The 13,110-nt window shown below is 40.1% G+C and overlaps 1 protein-coding gene across 1 annotated transcript in view; it reads left to right on the top strand.

The window, feature by feature from the left end:
- LOC124622159 (facilitated trehalose transporter Tret1-2 homolog) overlaps positions 1-13,110 on the top strand; it is a 37,272-nt gene that overhangs the window by 7,322 nt on the left and 16,840 nt on the right. The window contains exon 2 of the mRNA XM_047147800.1: positions 5,546-5,994. Coding sequence (XP_047003756.1) covers positions 5,567-5,994 — 428 coding nt within the window. The 5' untranslated portion in view covers positions 5,546-5,566. The remainder of the gene's footprint in view (positions 1-5,545; positions 5,995-13,110) is intronic.

The following is a 13,110-nucleotide window of genomic DNA, read 5'->3' as shown; positions in this document are numbered from 1 at the left end:
GCAGACTAACATGAGGAATTGCAGAAGATGCATGAAATTCTTTCATCGAAGAATCTTGCTAAACAATGAAGCTCCCTTCACAAATCATGGAAAGCTGATTGTAAGGAATTTACATTCTTGTGTTGCTGAAAATATGGTCTGGCTCACGAAGTTTGAACATGAGACGCAGTGGAGTGTGGACCGTTTGAGCGTTACCTGTACGCTAGGTGTGTAGCGTATCTCTTGGGCGTTATTTCATTTCGATCTCATTGTTTGCGTACGCGACCAGTGCCTTACGTGGTTCCCCAACACTGGAAGTGCTGAACTGTGTAGAAACTAAGCACGGATATGTATATGACCGTATAACCACAGAACATTTTTGTTCTACATAGTTATTCTCCTGTCTGTTACTTAAAAATAAACATTATTTACAGGAATATTTGAGAATGGCAATATTAAATTCAGATGTTATTAGACAATTATTGATTTGTATCTTGAAACGTGACCATGTCGTAGTAAAAATAAGAACTAAAAAATCAATACAAATTTTAAATTTATCATACAGCGCTAGACAACGCAAGTTCCTCCAAAAAAAGTGTTAAACAACACTTGAATAATTCGTCATACGTGGAACATGTTTCTGTTATTCATAAACAACTATTAAACTTATCAACAATAACACGAAACTTTTGCCGTTCGTAATGATGAAGAAAGTACCAATGAGTACAAAATAGCAACAATAATTCTATAGATTTTTCACAAGTTAGTATATGCAAAATGTCCTTGCATTAAAAGTATCTGCTTTTGTTACATAAAAAATCAGAACTTACATGATCAAATAATTTTTGTTACTTATAAAATAAAATTTATCAGTTTATAAAATACGCAATGGGCTAACACTGAACGATATGCCGTTCTGATTACGTGTTAAACAAATAAAAAAGCAAAGAAATGTCATCGGCTCCCCGTTTCTCTCTCACACACCCTACCCATGCTGTCAAGACTACCGGTAATGTTATCATTTACTATGTTATTTATGTACTGTAACAGAAATATCGAACCGTAGTTTGGTAGAGTGCAACTATAGCGGCGATATCGAAGAAATCAGTTCAGTCTGACAAGAAATTCGTGCATGAGCGCCTTTTTCAATGTACTTCAGAAGACGATGGACTGATGACATCAATGGAATTTCAGAGAAGTCCTTATCACATGTGATTTAATTATAGCAGTAGTTGCTGATTAAGTTAGCAATGTAATTACGTATCTTGATATTATGTTCTTGAGAAGAAGTTATTATTTAACAGTTGGTGCACCTCAATTAGCTGTTTTGCAAATACATTCAATTTTTGACGAGTACTTTTCTATCAAAGTTGTGGCAGAAACAGGACCACAACTATTGCGCTAGTGAACCGCTGAATAATCCTTAGATGCTGTGTCCTTCCCCTTCCATTAATCTCCCGGTCGAAGCACATGAAATCAGGTGTCCCGTCAGCCTGAGGCTACAGGTGCTGTACCATAAGACCAACTTCTGCATAAACTAGCATCAGGTGCCGTCTCCAAAGCAGGAAAAATCCTATATTCCAAACATTCTAATTAATCTGAAGAAACTAACTGGATTTTTTGGGTGAAACGTTTTTAAAATTGTGTCTTTCAGAACTACAACATCAGCAGCAGAAATCTATAAGCCGGCCGAAGTGGCCGTGCGGTTAAAGGCGCTGCAGTCTGGAACCGCAAGACCGCTACGGTCGCAGGTTCGAATCCTGCCTCGGGCATGGATGTTTGTGATGTCCTTCGGTTAATTCGGTTTAACTAGTTCTAAGTTCTAGGGGACTAATGACCTCAGCAGTTGAGCCCCATAGTACTCAGAGCCATTTTGAAATCTATACCATTCCATTTGAAAAGAAGCGTGTAATTAATATAGCTTCGAAATAAGGCTACACGTCATTCTGTGAGGATTTTTACACAATCCGGTCGAAGAGATGTTCGAAATTGGCACTTTCTCCACGGAGGCTGTGAGAGCAGTACTGTGGTATGTGGGACACTCACCTGGACTTCGCTGGTAGCAATCCAGAGCACATTGGCAGCTCTGGAATATATGAACTTCATTACGGACCATTTGCACCCACTCGTCCTTAACGTCTTCTCCGGCTTGAAACACTCCCGTGTAAATTCCTCTACTGGGTTTAGTGTAATTTACCGAAGCCGCGAAACAGTTAATTATTATGGTTATATGACCGTGTGCTTAATGGATGAAGGCTATCGGTTTTCCTGCTGTGGTTTCGGGGGTATTTCAACCGAGGGCGGCTGTTCTAAGACTGAATAGTGGAATGATTGAAAGTTTGTCTATTATTAAGGACCATAAAAGTTGCGATGTACAAACTGATATATATTTCCTACTAACCCACCAATTCTGAGGCAGTTGCTACCTTCGCCTTACACGTCTAATTACAGTAATATCTTTTTATTGGTTGCTGATTTTCAGTACTTCGTCACACGCATTGCTGATGGTTAACATTCACAACAATCCTATTGCAATCCATGGTTGTTGCTGGCCGACGCGGTTGACGCGAAACACGTAATTCGGCACTCGTCACTTTCTGTTTCATATCACTCGCGAATCGGTATTAGTGAGGGTCAACCCCACGACGATCAGGGCGACGTGCTCACTCGTCATCCTCCGGTGAGTATTAACGTTTACAACTCACTCGACCACCATTCTTGCCCGTCTCTCCAAGACTACTGCTCACTCGACACTCTCCAGTGCTACTACGCAATTGACACTAGTCTCACTACCTACTGCAGCACTCGACAATCGACTCCTGTCTGCTATCGACCTGGGCGTCGGATACTAGCATCTATGTTCGTGGGATCACGGATTCCTTACATCCCCGCCCTAAAAACCTTCTTTGTAGCTACAGGCGAAAAATAATAATAGGAAAAAATTATCACATAGCATATAAATGAAAATGAGGAGCGTAAGTTCTGGTTCAAATACTGAAAATTACATCGTATCACAAATAATACCCTATTGACTCCGGTAGCAAACTGCCCCTACAGAAACATAATACATAATCAACAAAATCAATCTATCTTAATTAACATAGCATGGTAAATAGTTTTATAAAACTTCATCTTACATTCAATTACCAAAAATCTTCACTTTCAAAGATTTGTATGAGCCATTAACTACATATTTGTTATTACTTGCTACAGCAAAGACAAAAAAACAAATTAGTTGAGTGCCAGCTACTACTTTAGTATGCCGTCCTTTCAGCGGGGATCCTGCCGTCGATACTACTATCACTAACTTATAACTCACTTGGTCAACAGACATTAAAGTTAAGTAAGAAATTCACAGCTTATTCATTTGAGTCCTTAACATAAGCAAAATTGAATACGAGAACAAAACATAGCACTTATACCTTGACTTGTGCAATTATTTTACAATCCCTCATACATCTACAGATTCAATAATATTAAATGCTCCATTATACCACTAAATACGTCTTACGTAACTATTTGCATCACTATAACTAATGTGGTCATCCGAAGTACAAGACCAGTTGAGGTGATAACGATTTAAACAAATCTACGCTCTGATTGTCCGAAATGAAGGCTGCTATATATTACGTAATAGTTTATTGTCGGTAACTGTATGAGAACTGCTAAGGAAGCACTGAAAGTTGCTAAAAACACAACTACCAGTTGCTACAGAACAACCAACAATTGCCAAGGGACACCTGAGCAATGATAGTAAAGGGAAATGTAGAGGGACGGACGTGTTAACTACAGCGAAGCGTGTTCACGAATTCTTTATATGATTTCGACAGTTCCTTACTGAGAGCCCTATATCGTCCTTCATGTTGGTAGTCCCGACATGTGTGAAACTTGGACGTTATTTATGCCCCTGATCCTACTGTCTCATATGGTGAAATTTGTACCATTCTTCGTTATAAATATGTCGTTACACTTCTATTACCTATGTACTGCGGTCCATGTTGTCCATGATTGCTTATGTTTGTTCGAGTGCAACAGAGCCTCGGTTTCTTAGCAGTTGTCGAGCAATGTATGAAATCATAAATATAAGATTAATGTGTCCACAAGGTAAAATTGCTTCTCAGATATATCCTCCACAAAGCGAATCCTTGTAAATAGTTACGTAACTAGTTGTTAGTCGTACCCTAGAACCTGGTTAAATGACGCCTGCCTACAGACCTGAGTCTCGAGTGACAAATTAGCTACGACGGTCGCATGTGGGCACTTAACCGCTATAAGAAGGACTCCTAAGTCGGGCTGCTACTAGGTAAGGCAAAGCCGGTAGATAAAGGGATGAATATCACAAGAAATGGAAAATAAGCGTCATAAAAGATCAAAAAATACTTTGAAAAATCCTTGTTACGGAAATCGCTTTGTTCCTTTAACAATTTGGGTATTGTTCTGAAAGTAGTAGATTTTTGCAGCTTTTCAAATTGCAGAAAATTAATATCCGAAGACCGAAATTCCGACGAGTCAGAAATGGAATCAGTCAACTCACAAAAATGCATATTTGTAACAATATTTAGGAGTCGTGGGTAAATCAGGTGTGAGACTTCGCTTCATTCGCAAGGTTCTTGGAAAAAGCTGTGAGTTTACACAGGTGGTTGCTTAGAAAACACTTGTGCATCTCATCTAAGAACACTGTTTATGTGCGTGGGACCATATCAGATAAGATCCAAAGGGGATACTGAGAGTATAAAAAGTGCGAAACAAGTAGTCACCTGTTCTTTTTCCTCACACGACAGTTGGAAGAAAATTCGTAAAAACCATAACTGGCATATAGGCACTGATTATCCCACGAAAATCCCACTTACAGGTTTTCAAGAACTAGCAATAAATGTAAAATCTGGAGGTGCACTTCATCACCTTTCGTCTCGATCCCGTAGAACCCGTGAATAGAAGATTAGAGTAACTTCAGCTCGCACCAAAAATTTAAACATTCATTCAATAGGGGCTCCATACGCCATTGGAGTTGAAAGAAGCGCTAGCATCGTACAATTCTAAGTAGCCTATGTCTTCCGCTTCAGTGGTTATAGGAGAATGTTGAGTATTTATGTAGACGTATAACTAACGAAATGCCTATTTATCAAAGCTAGATGAAACACAGTGACATATGGTACAATGCTAAGCAACCTCTAATACGCATTTCAGGAGGATAACAGAGTAGGTAGAATATGAATGTAGAAGTAGGTGTACTCAAATGCTTAGTTATCACGGCTAAACTAAGGAACAATGACTGTGGCACAGTGGCAAGTACATAGCGCTATGCGCTACAGTGGTTAGCAAAGCATGTATATTACCTATTTTGATGTATATGTATTCCAATGTCAGATAATCACAACCGAAGTTAGAAACAAGGGCATATGACAGTGTGCTGTGTCCTTTGCCACACACTTCAGTAGTTAGAGTACATAGTTGATGTAGCAGTATCGAAACGCCTGACTATCGTAGCTACATGAACGAACAATGAATTCACTTTACACCCAAAATATTTATTCTAAGTGATCACGTCGCTCTAATTTGCCTGCAGGGATCGTTAGCAGACAGCGGTATGTACTCGACCAAACTGTGGATTCTGCTGAGCGGACGAGTCCTGCTAGGTGTCGCTATGGGCGTCGCCACGGTGGTGGCACCTCTGTACTCTGAGGAAAGCTGTGACGTGGCCATCCGCGGCCGCCTGGGGGTGGCGCAGAACCTGCAGATCGACGCGGGCATCCTGCTGGCCTACACGCTGGGCGCTGCGGGGGCGTCGCTGGAGACACAGACCCTGGTGCCGGTGGCCGTGCCGCTGGTGCAGTTGGTAGCCCTGCTGTGGATCCCCGAGAGCCCAGCCCACCTGGCCGCAGCGCCGGAGGCCGAGGCGATGCGCCGGGCGCCCAAGGCGGCGCGATGGCTGCGGCTGGAGCTGGACCCTCTGGAGCGGCGGAGGCGGGAGGCCGATGCGAGGGGAGGCAAGGAGACGCCTCCACTCAGGGTCAGGTGAGCACACGGTGACAGGTCAGCGGTGAAGTTCAGAGTACAGGTTGAAGGGTACTCCTCTACATATTCACTCCTGACTGGGCACTGACTGAGCGAGCTAACGCAGCATAGCAGCATATCGAAACCTTAAGAATACTTATGGGAAGAAGGTTGAGTCACCAGTTACACAGCTGCTGTTGCTGTTCCACAATCATTCTAGATTACCTTATAGGCCGAGGTCTTTCGTTCGTGGTGAAATTGGTACCGGGGCAGCGACATTTATGTATTCATGTCGTTTCTGCTAATGTCAACATTCTTTTGACATTTATCTGTTCATTGTGCACTTAACAAAGACATTTTAAGGTTAGGAGATCTATTTATTTGTAAATAATTACACCTCAAATAATTTTTGGCTATTTATTGTGAAATGATCAGCCAGATACCAGAAGTAGTACGAGGGTGCGATGTAAAACATTTCTCCCGAATTTTCTTCAGTGGATTGGGAATTATAGCCTACTAATAGCCATATACATGTTTATTAAACCTTGACGCGGGTTCGACAGTTTGAAAATTGTCTCCTTTGGAAGCTTTTTTTACACAGAATCACATTATCTACGGCCAATGTGGGAATAGTTCACTCTGTCCAGTACATGTATATGTCATGCACTTAATCGCCATTTAAAACACATTATTGAAGAGTAGTAACTCTTTACTGTAGGACGTTGCCTTAAAATTTTTTAAACATCACACACTTTACATTTCGCATCGTTGGATCCACGGTCAAGTGTGTCTTACTTTAAGACAAAGCTCTACAGCAGAGAGCAAATACTTTCAAATTTTAAATGTTCATTACGTGCATAACACGTACATGTACTAGACAGTGCCGACGGCTTCCCTACTGGATATACATAATGAGATTCTATGTACAGTACCTTCTGAAGAAGAGAGTTTTAAATCTGTCGAAACGACAGTCAAGGTTCAATAAAGCTGTATTTTGCAAATGGTAGTCTGTTATTCGCAATTCATTGAAGCTCCTCAATAGAACCAACGTTATTAACGGTCTACATCTTTGTTCTCCTTGTCTACATATTTATTTCAAACGTAGTTACCCTGGTGAGGGAGACATTTCTCCCAACTAGAAGCCAGTTTGTTGACATCGTCACTGCAGAAAGTTTGGCCTTGTTGACAAAGCCACTACCTCACCCCTGCTTGCACATCTTCATCATTACAAAGTGTAGTCATCGAAAGTATTCTTTAATATATGGAAGCCGATGAAAATAGGATGGTGCTAAGTCCGGACTGTATCGAGGATGATCGATGACGATGAACCCATTGCGTCATATTGCTGCACATGCAGCAGCACATATGTGTGGTCATGCTGAAGGAGAGGATGCTCCATGTGTGGATAAATTCTTCGAATTCGAAACCCAATTACGGCACACTGTTTCTCACCCACCGACATAGTTACGGTACACACTACCATGTTACGCGCTACGATTCAGATCATTCAAGCGGCAGAGGTCTATACAATATGTAGACATGAAGAAAAAAGGTGTAAAACATTAACAACATTTTGTTTTATTTAAATATGTTCAGAGTTTTCACGTAGAAATTTCGGAGGCGTTACTTTTCACGACGTTCTAGTACATATCTGTAAGGGTAGTAACGCTCCAGTTGCTACAATTAACATTTGTAATGTTTATCCAAGTGTATTAGACGTTCACAAAATCCAAAGATGGTTTTCTACTTTCAAATCCGGTAATATTGATCTTTCACACTTTTGTCAGACAGGAAGACCAAGAACTTTCAAAGAAAGAAATGGTTCAAATGGCTCTGAGCACTATGGTACTTAACATCTGAGGTCGTCAGTCCCCTAGACCTAGAACTATTTAAACCGGACTATTCTAAGGACATTACAAACATCCATGCTTGAGCTAGGATTCGAACCTGCAACTGCAGCAGCAGCGCGGTTCCGGACTGAAGCGCCTGGAACCGCTCGGCACGGGGAACTTTATGAAGTGACATATTAAGGGCAGAAATTAAATCAAATCACTATCAGACAATCAAGGAATTGTCAGACATCCTCAACAGTCCTTGATCTACCATCGCAGAACATTTGCAGCAGATCGGTAAAGACAAACACGGCTAACCGATCCACTACTTCCAACTTACTACTTCAGCGACACTATACAGAAGCGTTTTTCGATAGTTTGATCACTGTAAATGACAAATGGGCTCTCTCTGACAATACAAACGGCAAAATTAATCGGCTCTCTCCGAATGGATCACCAAGAAGTACAGCTAAGCCAGCTATATACACCAAAAAAGAGCTTTTGTGTGTTTGGTAGAGTATTCACGTGGCCGTTCACTTTGAAGGGCTGAAACCTCGACCAGCTGTGAATGCAGACATTTGCTGTGAACAGTTACATCAAGTAAATCAGTCTTTAACTGAAAAGTGCCCAGCTACTATTAACAGAAAAGGTGTTAATCTGCAACGCTATAATGCAAGACCGCACTGCGTGAGAACGAACCCTGGAAAAGAATTATTGAATTGGGATGTCAGATATTGCCTCACCCGATATTGCACCACTGAATTTCCAATTATTACATTTTCCAAGTGGGATAAAAACTGAAAATGTGAAATGTGTCCCGATGTAATCTCTAAATATTTTTCTCAAAAATATATAGAATTTTATGGATCCGTTATTGAAACTTTGCACTCTAGATGGCAAAATGTTGTTGATATCGAAGGTCATTACATCAGTTATTAAAACAAAGAACTTTTTAAGCATTTATCTATTTGAATTTAATGTAAAAAAGAACGACATTTCCGGGGGCCCCTGAGTTTGCCAACTCAGGTGTTATACTGAAACATTTTTCAGATTATAATCCCGATGGTGGAGAGGGATGCGGTGGTGGGAGGAGACAGTCAGAAATATTTTAGAATACTTTGAAGATGTAATTTCGCTGAGTTCCACACATACAGTTTTTGCGAGTGACTACTGTTGTACATAAATGATATTTAGACATTTCGGGGCTTTTTGGTGATAAACATCCGCGTAGTTTAGGGATTTGTGGCTAGTAGAAACAGACATGCGAAATTCAGCAGTAGTCACTGCTCTGGATTCTTAGGTTCCGTATATAATACTCAGGTTTCCGAAGAAATTTCTCTTAAGCCATTCAGACATTCTGGACTGAATGGGACGCTCAAACACCGTTTACGAATTCTGTTGTAGTACAAGCAAATAATTTTAGAATGCTTTATGGGTTTTTGGTTGAGTGGGTTGTACGTTTAATAATCTGTGTAGAGGCAGGAACTTTTCAGTTAAGGCCGGCCGTGGTGGCCAAGCGGTTAAAGGCGCTACAGTCTGGAACCGCGCGGCCGCTACGGTCGCAGGTTCGAATCCTGCCTCGGGCATGGATATGTGTGATGTCCTTAGGTTAGTTAGGTTTAAGTAGTTCTAAGTTCTAGGGGACTGATGACCTTAGAAGTTAAGTCCCATAGTGCTCAGAGCCATTTGAACCATTATTTTGAGTTAAGTCCCAGACAAGCTGCTGGTGGGGCAAAGTTAGTCCCAAATTGGGTTATCTAGAATGGGACGCCAATTTAAGCATGTGTTTTATTACCTTTAGAAATCGTTATTCAGAAACGAGCGATGGAAATGGGAAAAGGAAATTCCGAAAGTGAGATGAGAGATGTAATTCTTAGAGAATAAGTTCACAGAACACTGATAGGAAAGTGTGGTAAAGCAACTGCATAAACGGCATTCCCTCAAAATTTTTGAGATCTTTAGGAGAATATGGCAAAACTACTCGATCAGATTTGAACCATATCAGCAGGGAGAAATACGGTCAGAATTCAATAAGATTTTAACATTTCCAATTCTGATGACAACGCCGGCAACTGTGGCCGAGCGGCTCTAGGCGCTTTAGTTCGGAGCCACTCTGCTGCTACGGTCGCAGGTTCGAATCCTGCCTCGGTCATGGATGTGTGTGATGTTTTTAGGTTAGTTACGTTTAAGTAGTTCTAAGTCTAAGGGACTGATGACTTCAGTTGTCAAGTCCTATAGTGCTTAGAGCCATTTGAAACATTGCCTCCTGATGATAGCAGGTACTACGCAGTGCTACGCAATCTTCAGTCTCATAAGGGTTTTTTGCAAAATACTGACACAAATTACTTATACAATGATGAAAAATTTTCTAGACACTGAACTCAATAAAGACCCGACTGTTTCCAAGAGAAATGAAAGTACACCCCACGCAACACTGAACCCACAGTTTTAGTTACCATATAGGTTAAAGAAAGCCACAAGTACTTTCATAGAATTTGTACTTTAAAGTAAGAGCTTTCGCCAATGGTGATTGGAATACATTGCTTGAAAATTTGAAGGTATCTCGCTCAGGGTTGTTTATAACTTGTACAGAAACCAGACTGCAGTTATAACAATCGACGGACATGATAGGCACTAGTTGTTGTTAAGGAAGTATAACAGCGCTCCAGCGTCCCCAACATTACTCAATGTGTACATTGAGCAATTTGTGAAACAATAACAAGATGTTAATTACAAAGGAAATCAAAGTTAAGGGAGCACAAATTAAAATTCGGAGGTTTGTCGATGAAATTATACATCTGCTAGACACGAAAAAGCATTATGAAAAATGTTGAAGAAAATGGATAGGATCTTGGAAAGATTTAGGATTAATATCAATAAAAGTAAAGCAGCTTACTTGGGTATAGTCGAATGGAATCGGGTGGTCTAGGTTAGGGAATGAGAGCTAATTAGATTAGCTAATTAGGTCGGGGAATGAGAGGCCACAGAATATTAGTATTGGTAATCAGGAATCAAAATAACTGAAGGTATCCGAAGTAAGGTGCATGTAAAATGCATACTTGCAATGGGGTATAAACGGAAGATTAGAGATTTGAGGACAGTGAATATAATTATAAGTGCTAGGAAGTCCTTTTTGTATATACTTCTCTGGAATATAGCGTTGTGCAGAAGTGAAAGGTGGACGAAAAAAAGTCAAGGCAAGAAGAGAACAGTTCCTAGTGAAATATCGTGGCACAACTTGAGTAAAACGAGGGGTCGGTTGATAGACATATCAGGAGGTATCAAGCAATAATTGAATTGGTGAACGGCGGAAATATGAACCATAAAAGTTGATGAAGCATATCATGGCTTGACTTCAGTAAGTAGCACGATCTAATGGATGTAGGTGGCAACAGTTAGGCAGCGACGAGGGGGCTTGCATAGGTAGCGAAACCAGTCTTCCAACAGAAAACTGTATCAGCCCAACATAAACATTAAAATATATTAATTTCTGCCAGTTAGTTTCGTGCAGACTGGTGCCAGCTGGCTGAACTTTGGTCACCGAGATCAGTTGTTACCATCTATTGTCATACTTCAGGATGTTGGAACTTCTCATATAGCGATAACATTGAAAGAATACCGTTTAGTTTCGTTATGAACTAACGAACCTGACAATATTTTGCAATTGCTAAATACAAATGGGAAATGGATATACGTCCTAATCTTCTTTTCCCACCTCTCTGTCCTTCCCGTTCTCTATGTCTACTCCTTCCACACACCCCCACCCACGCCCCACCTCTCAGTCCACCTCCTCGTTTTCCCGCTCTCCGACCTCGAGCCTTGTTTATTGGTATTTCAAATGAAAATTTGATTGGGAATTGAAGTCGCTTAAAATGAATAGCTACATCGGACGTGATCATTTGTATAACGGGCATGAGAGAGAACACTCTGCTGGATCTGTGATGAGTGGCAGTATTCCGAACAGATTTAATCTGCGAATGGGTAGGATTCCAAAGTTTCAGATGATTCAGATTCTGTAGTAGTATTCCAATCATAAGGCGATAAGCCATAAATACAGCATTGCTCTTATCTGTTAAAACCGACTGCGGGGAAGGAAACAAAGCAGCACATCATTGTGTGACAATTTTTGTTGAAGATTGTGTCACACGAGAAAGAATGTACATGGAGCAAAATTGTTTTATAGCCGCTTAAATGCCCTGGTACCGTGGTTAAGGCTGACCGAGTCAAAGAAAACAAAAACGCACATTTTCAGAGCACACTAGAGCGCTTTAACAAAAGTTCTGTATATTGTTGTTCGAAAAATATAATGGCTGGTCTAAGACTATATGAACGTATGTTATAGTACTGCATAAAGGTACGAATTAAATGGGTCAAGAGTTCCATGAGATATTTGATAACGTCTGCCTATTTTGTATTAAAAATATGTAATCCATGCCCATCATAACGTTTACTGCAATATCACATAAATATTTGAATAAATCGGTTTTTTCGGGAGTTTCGGTAACAACACTGACCGAAGTTTATCTTTGTATATATAACATGTGTCCTAAGCCTGTCGAAGTGTTCTAGATGTTTAATGAGTATCGAGTAGAAAGTTGAATTAAATCCGTCAAGAACTTTTCGAGATTTTTGCTAACGACGTATTTAGGTAGTAGTATAATTACGAAACTTTCTATAATTTCACCTCTTTTGTAACTTGTAACTATGTTTATAAACATCCATAGATTCATAAATTTCTGAGTAAATAATCGTAAGCTTAAAAAAACTTCAAGAACTGCATGTAATTTGCGGATACAAATGAAATTAATATAATCCGTGCGACTCAGTGAGACACAGTTGTAGAAATACATTGTTTCAATGTCTGCATATCAGTCTCTGATTATAATAGAATCGTATCACAGATTTAAACCTTATTGTCTGCACAGTAGCTCTACAGATACTAAACATTTCGTATTACGTTTCTTGTGGAAAATTTGAAGGAGTACGTACATCATATTAACATCGCCACGTAAATCGATAATTATTTTAAAAATTATATTAGTCATTTATTGCATATTGCCTTTACGGAACTTGATAAATATTAAACTTTTCACATTACGTTTGTGTTTAGAACATATCACAGAATAAACGTTTCTTTTCAATACTGGATTATAACAGTTTTAAACAGGATCATTGAGGCCACTTTATCCAACTGATCGTCTGTGCAGGATATCTGTCCGTCCTTACTTAATCTAGAATAAACCTTGGCACTCGATATATAACGTTATTCGTATGTATCTGTGCGTTATCGGAAGACCACTGTGCG

The sequence above is a fragment of the Schistocerca americana genome, chromosome 7, assembly GCF_021461395.2.
Source record: "Schistocerca americana isolate TAMUIC-IGC-003095 chromosome 7, iqSchAmer2.1, whole genome shotgun sequence".
Lineage (NCBI taxonomy): Eukaryota > Metazoa > Arthropoda > Insecta > Orthoptera > Acrididae > Schistocerca > Schistocerca americana.
This window is presented reverse-complemented; position numbering and strand designations above follow the sequence as displayed.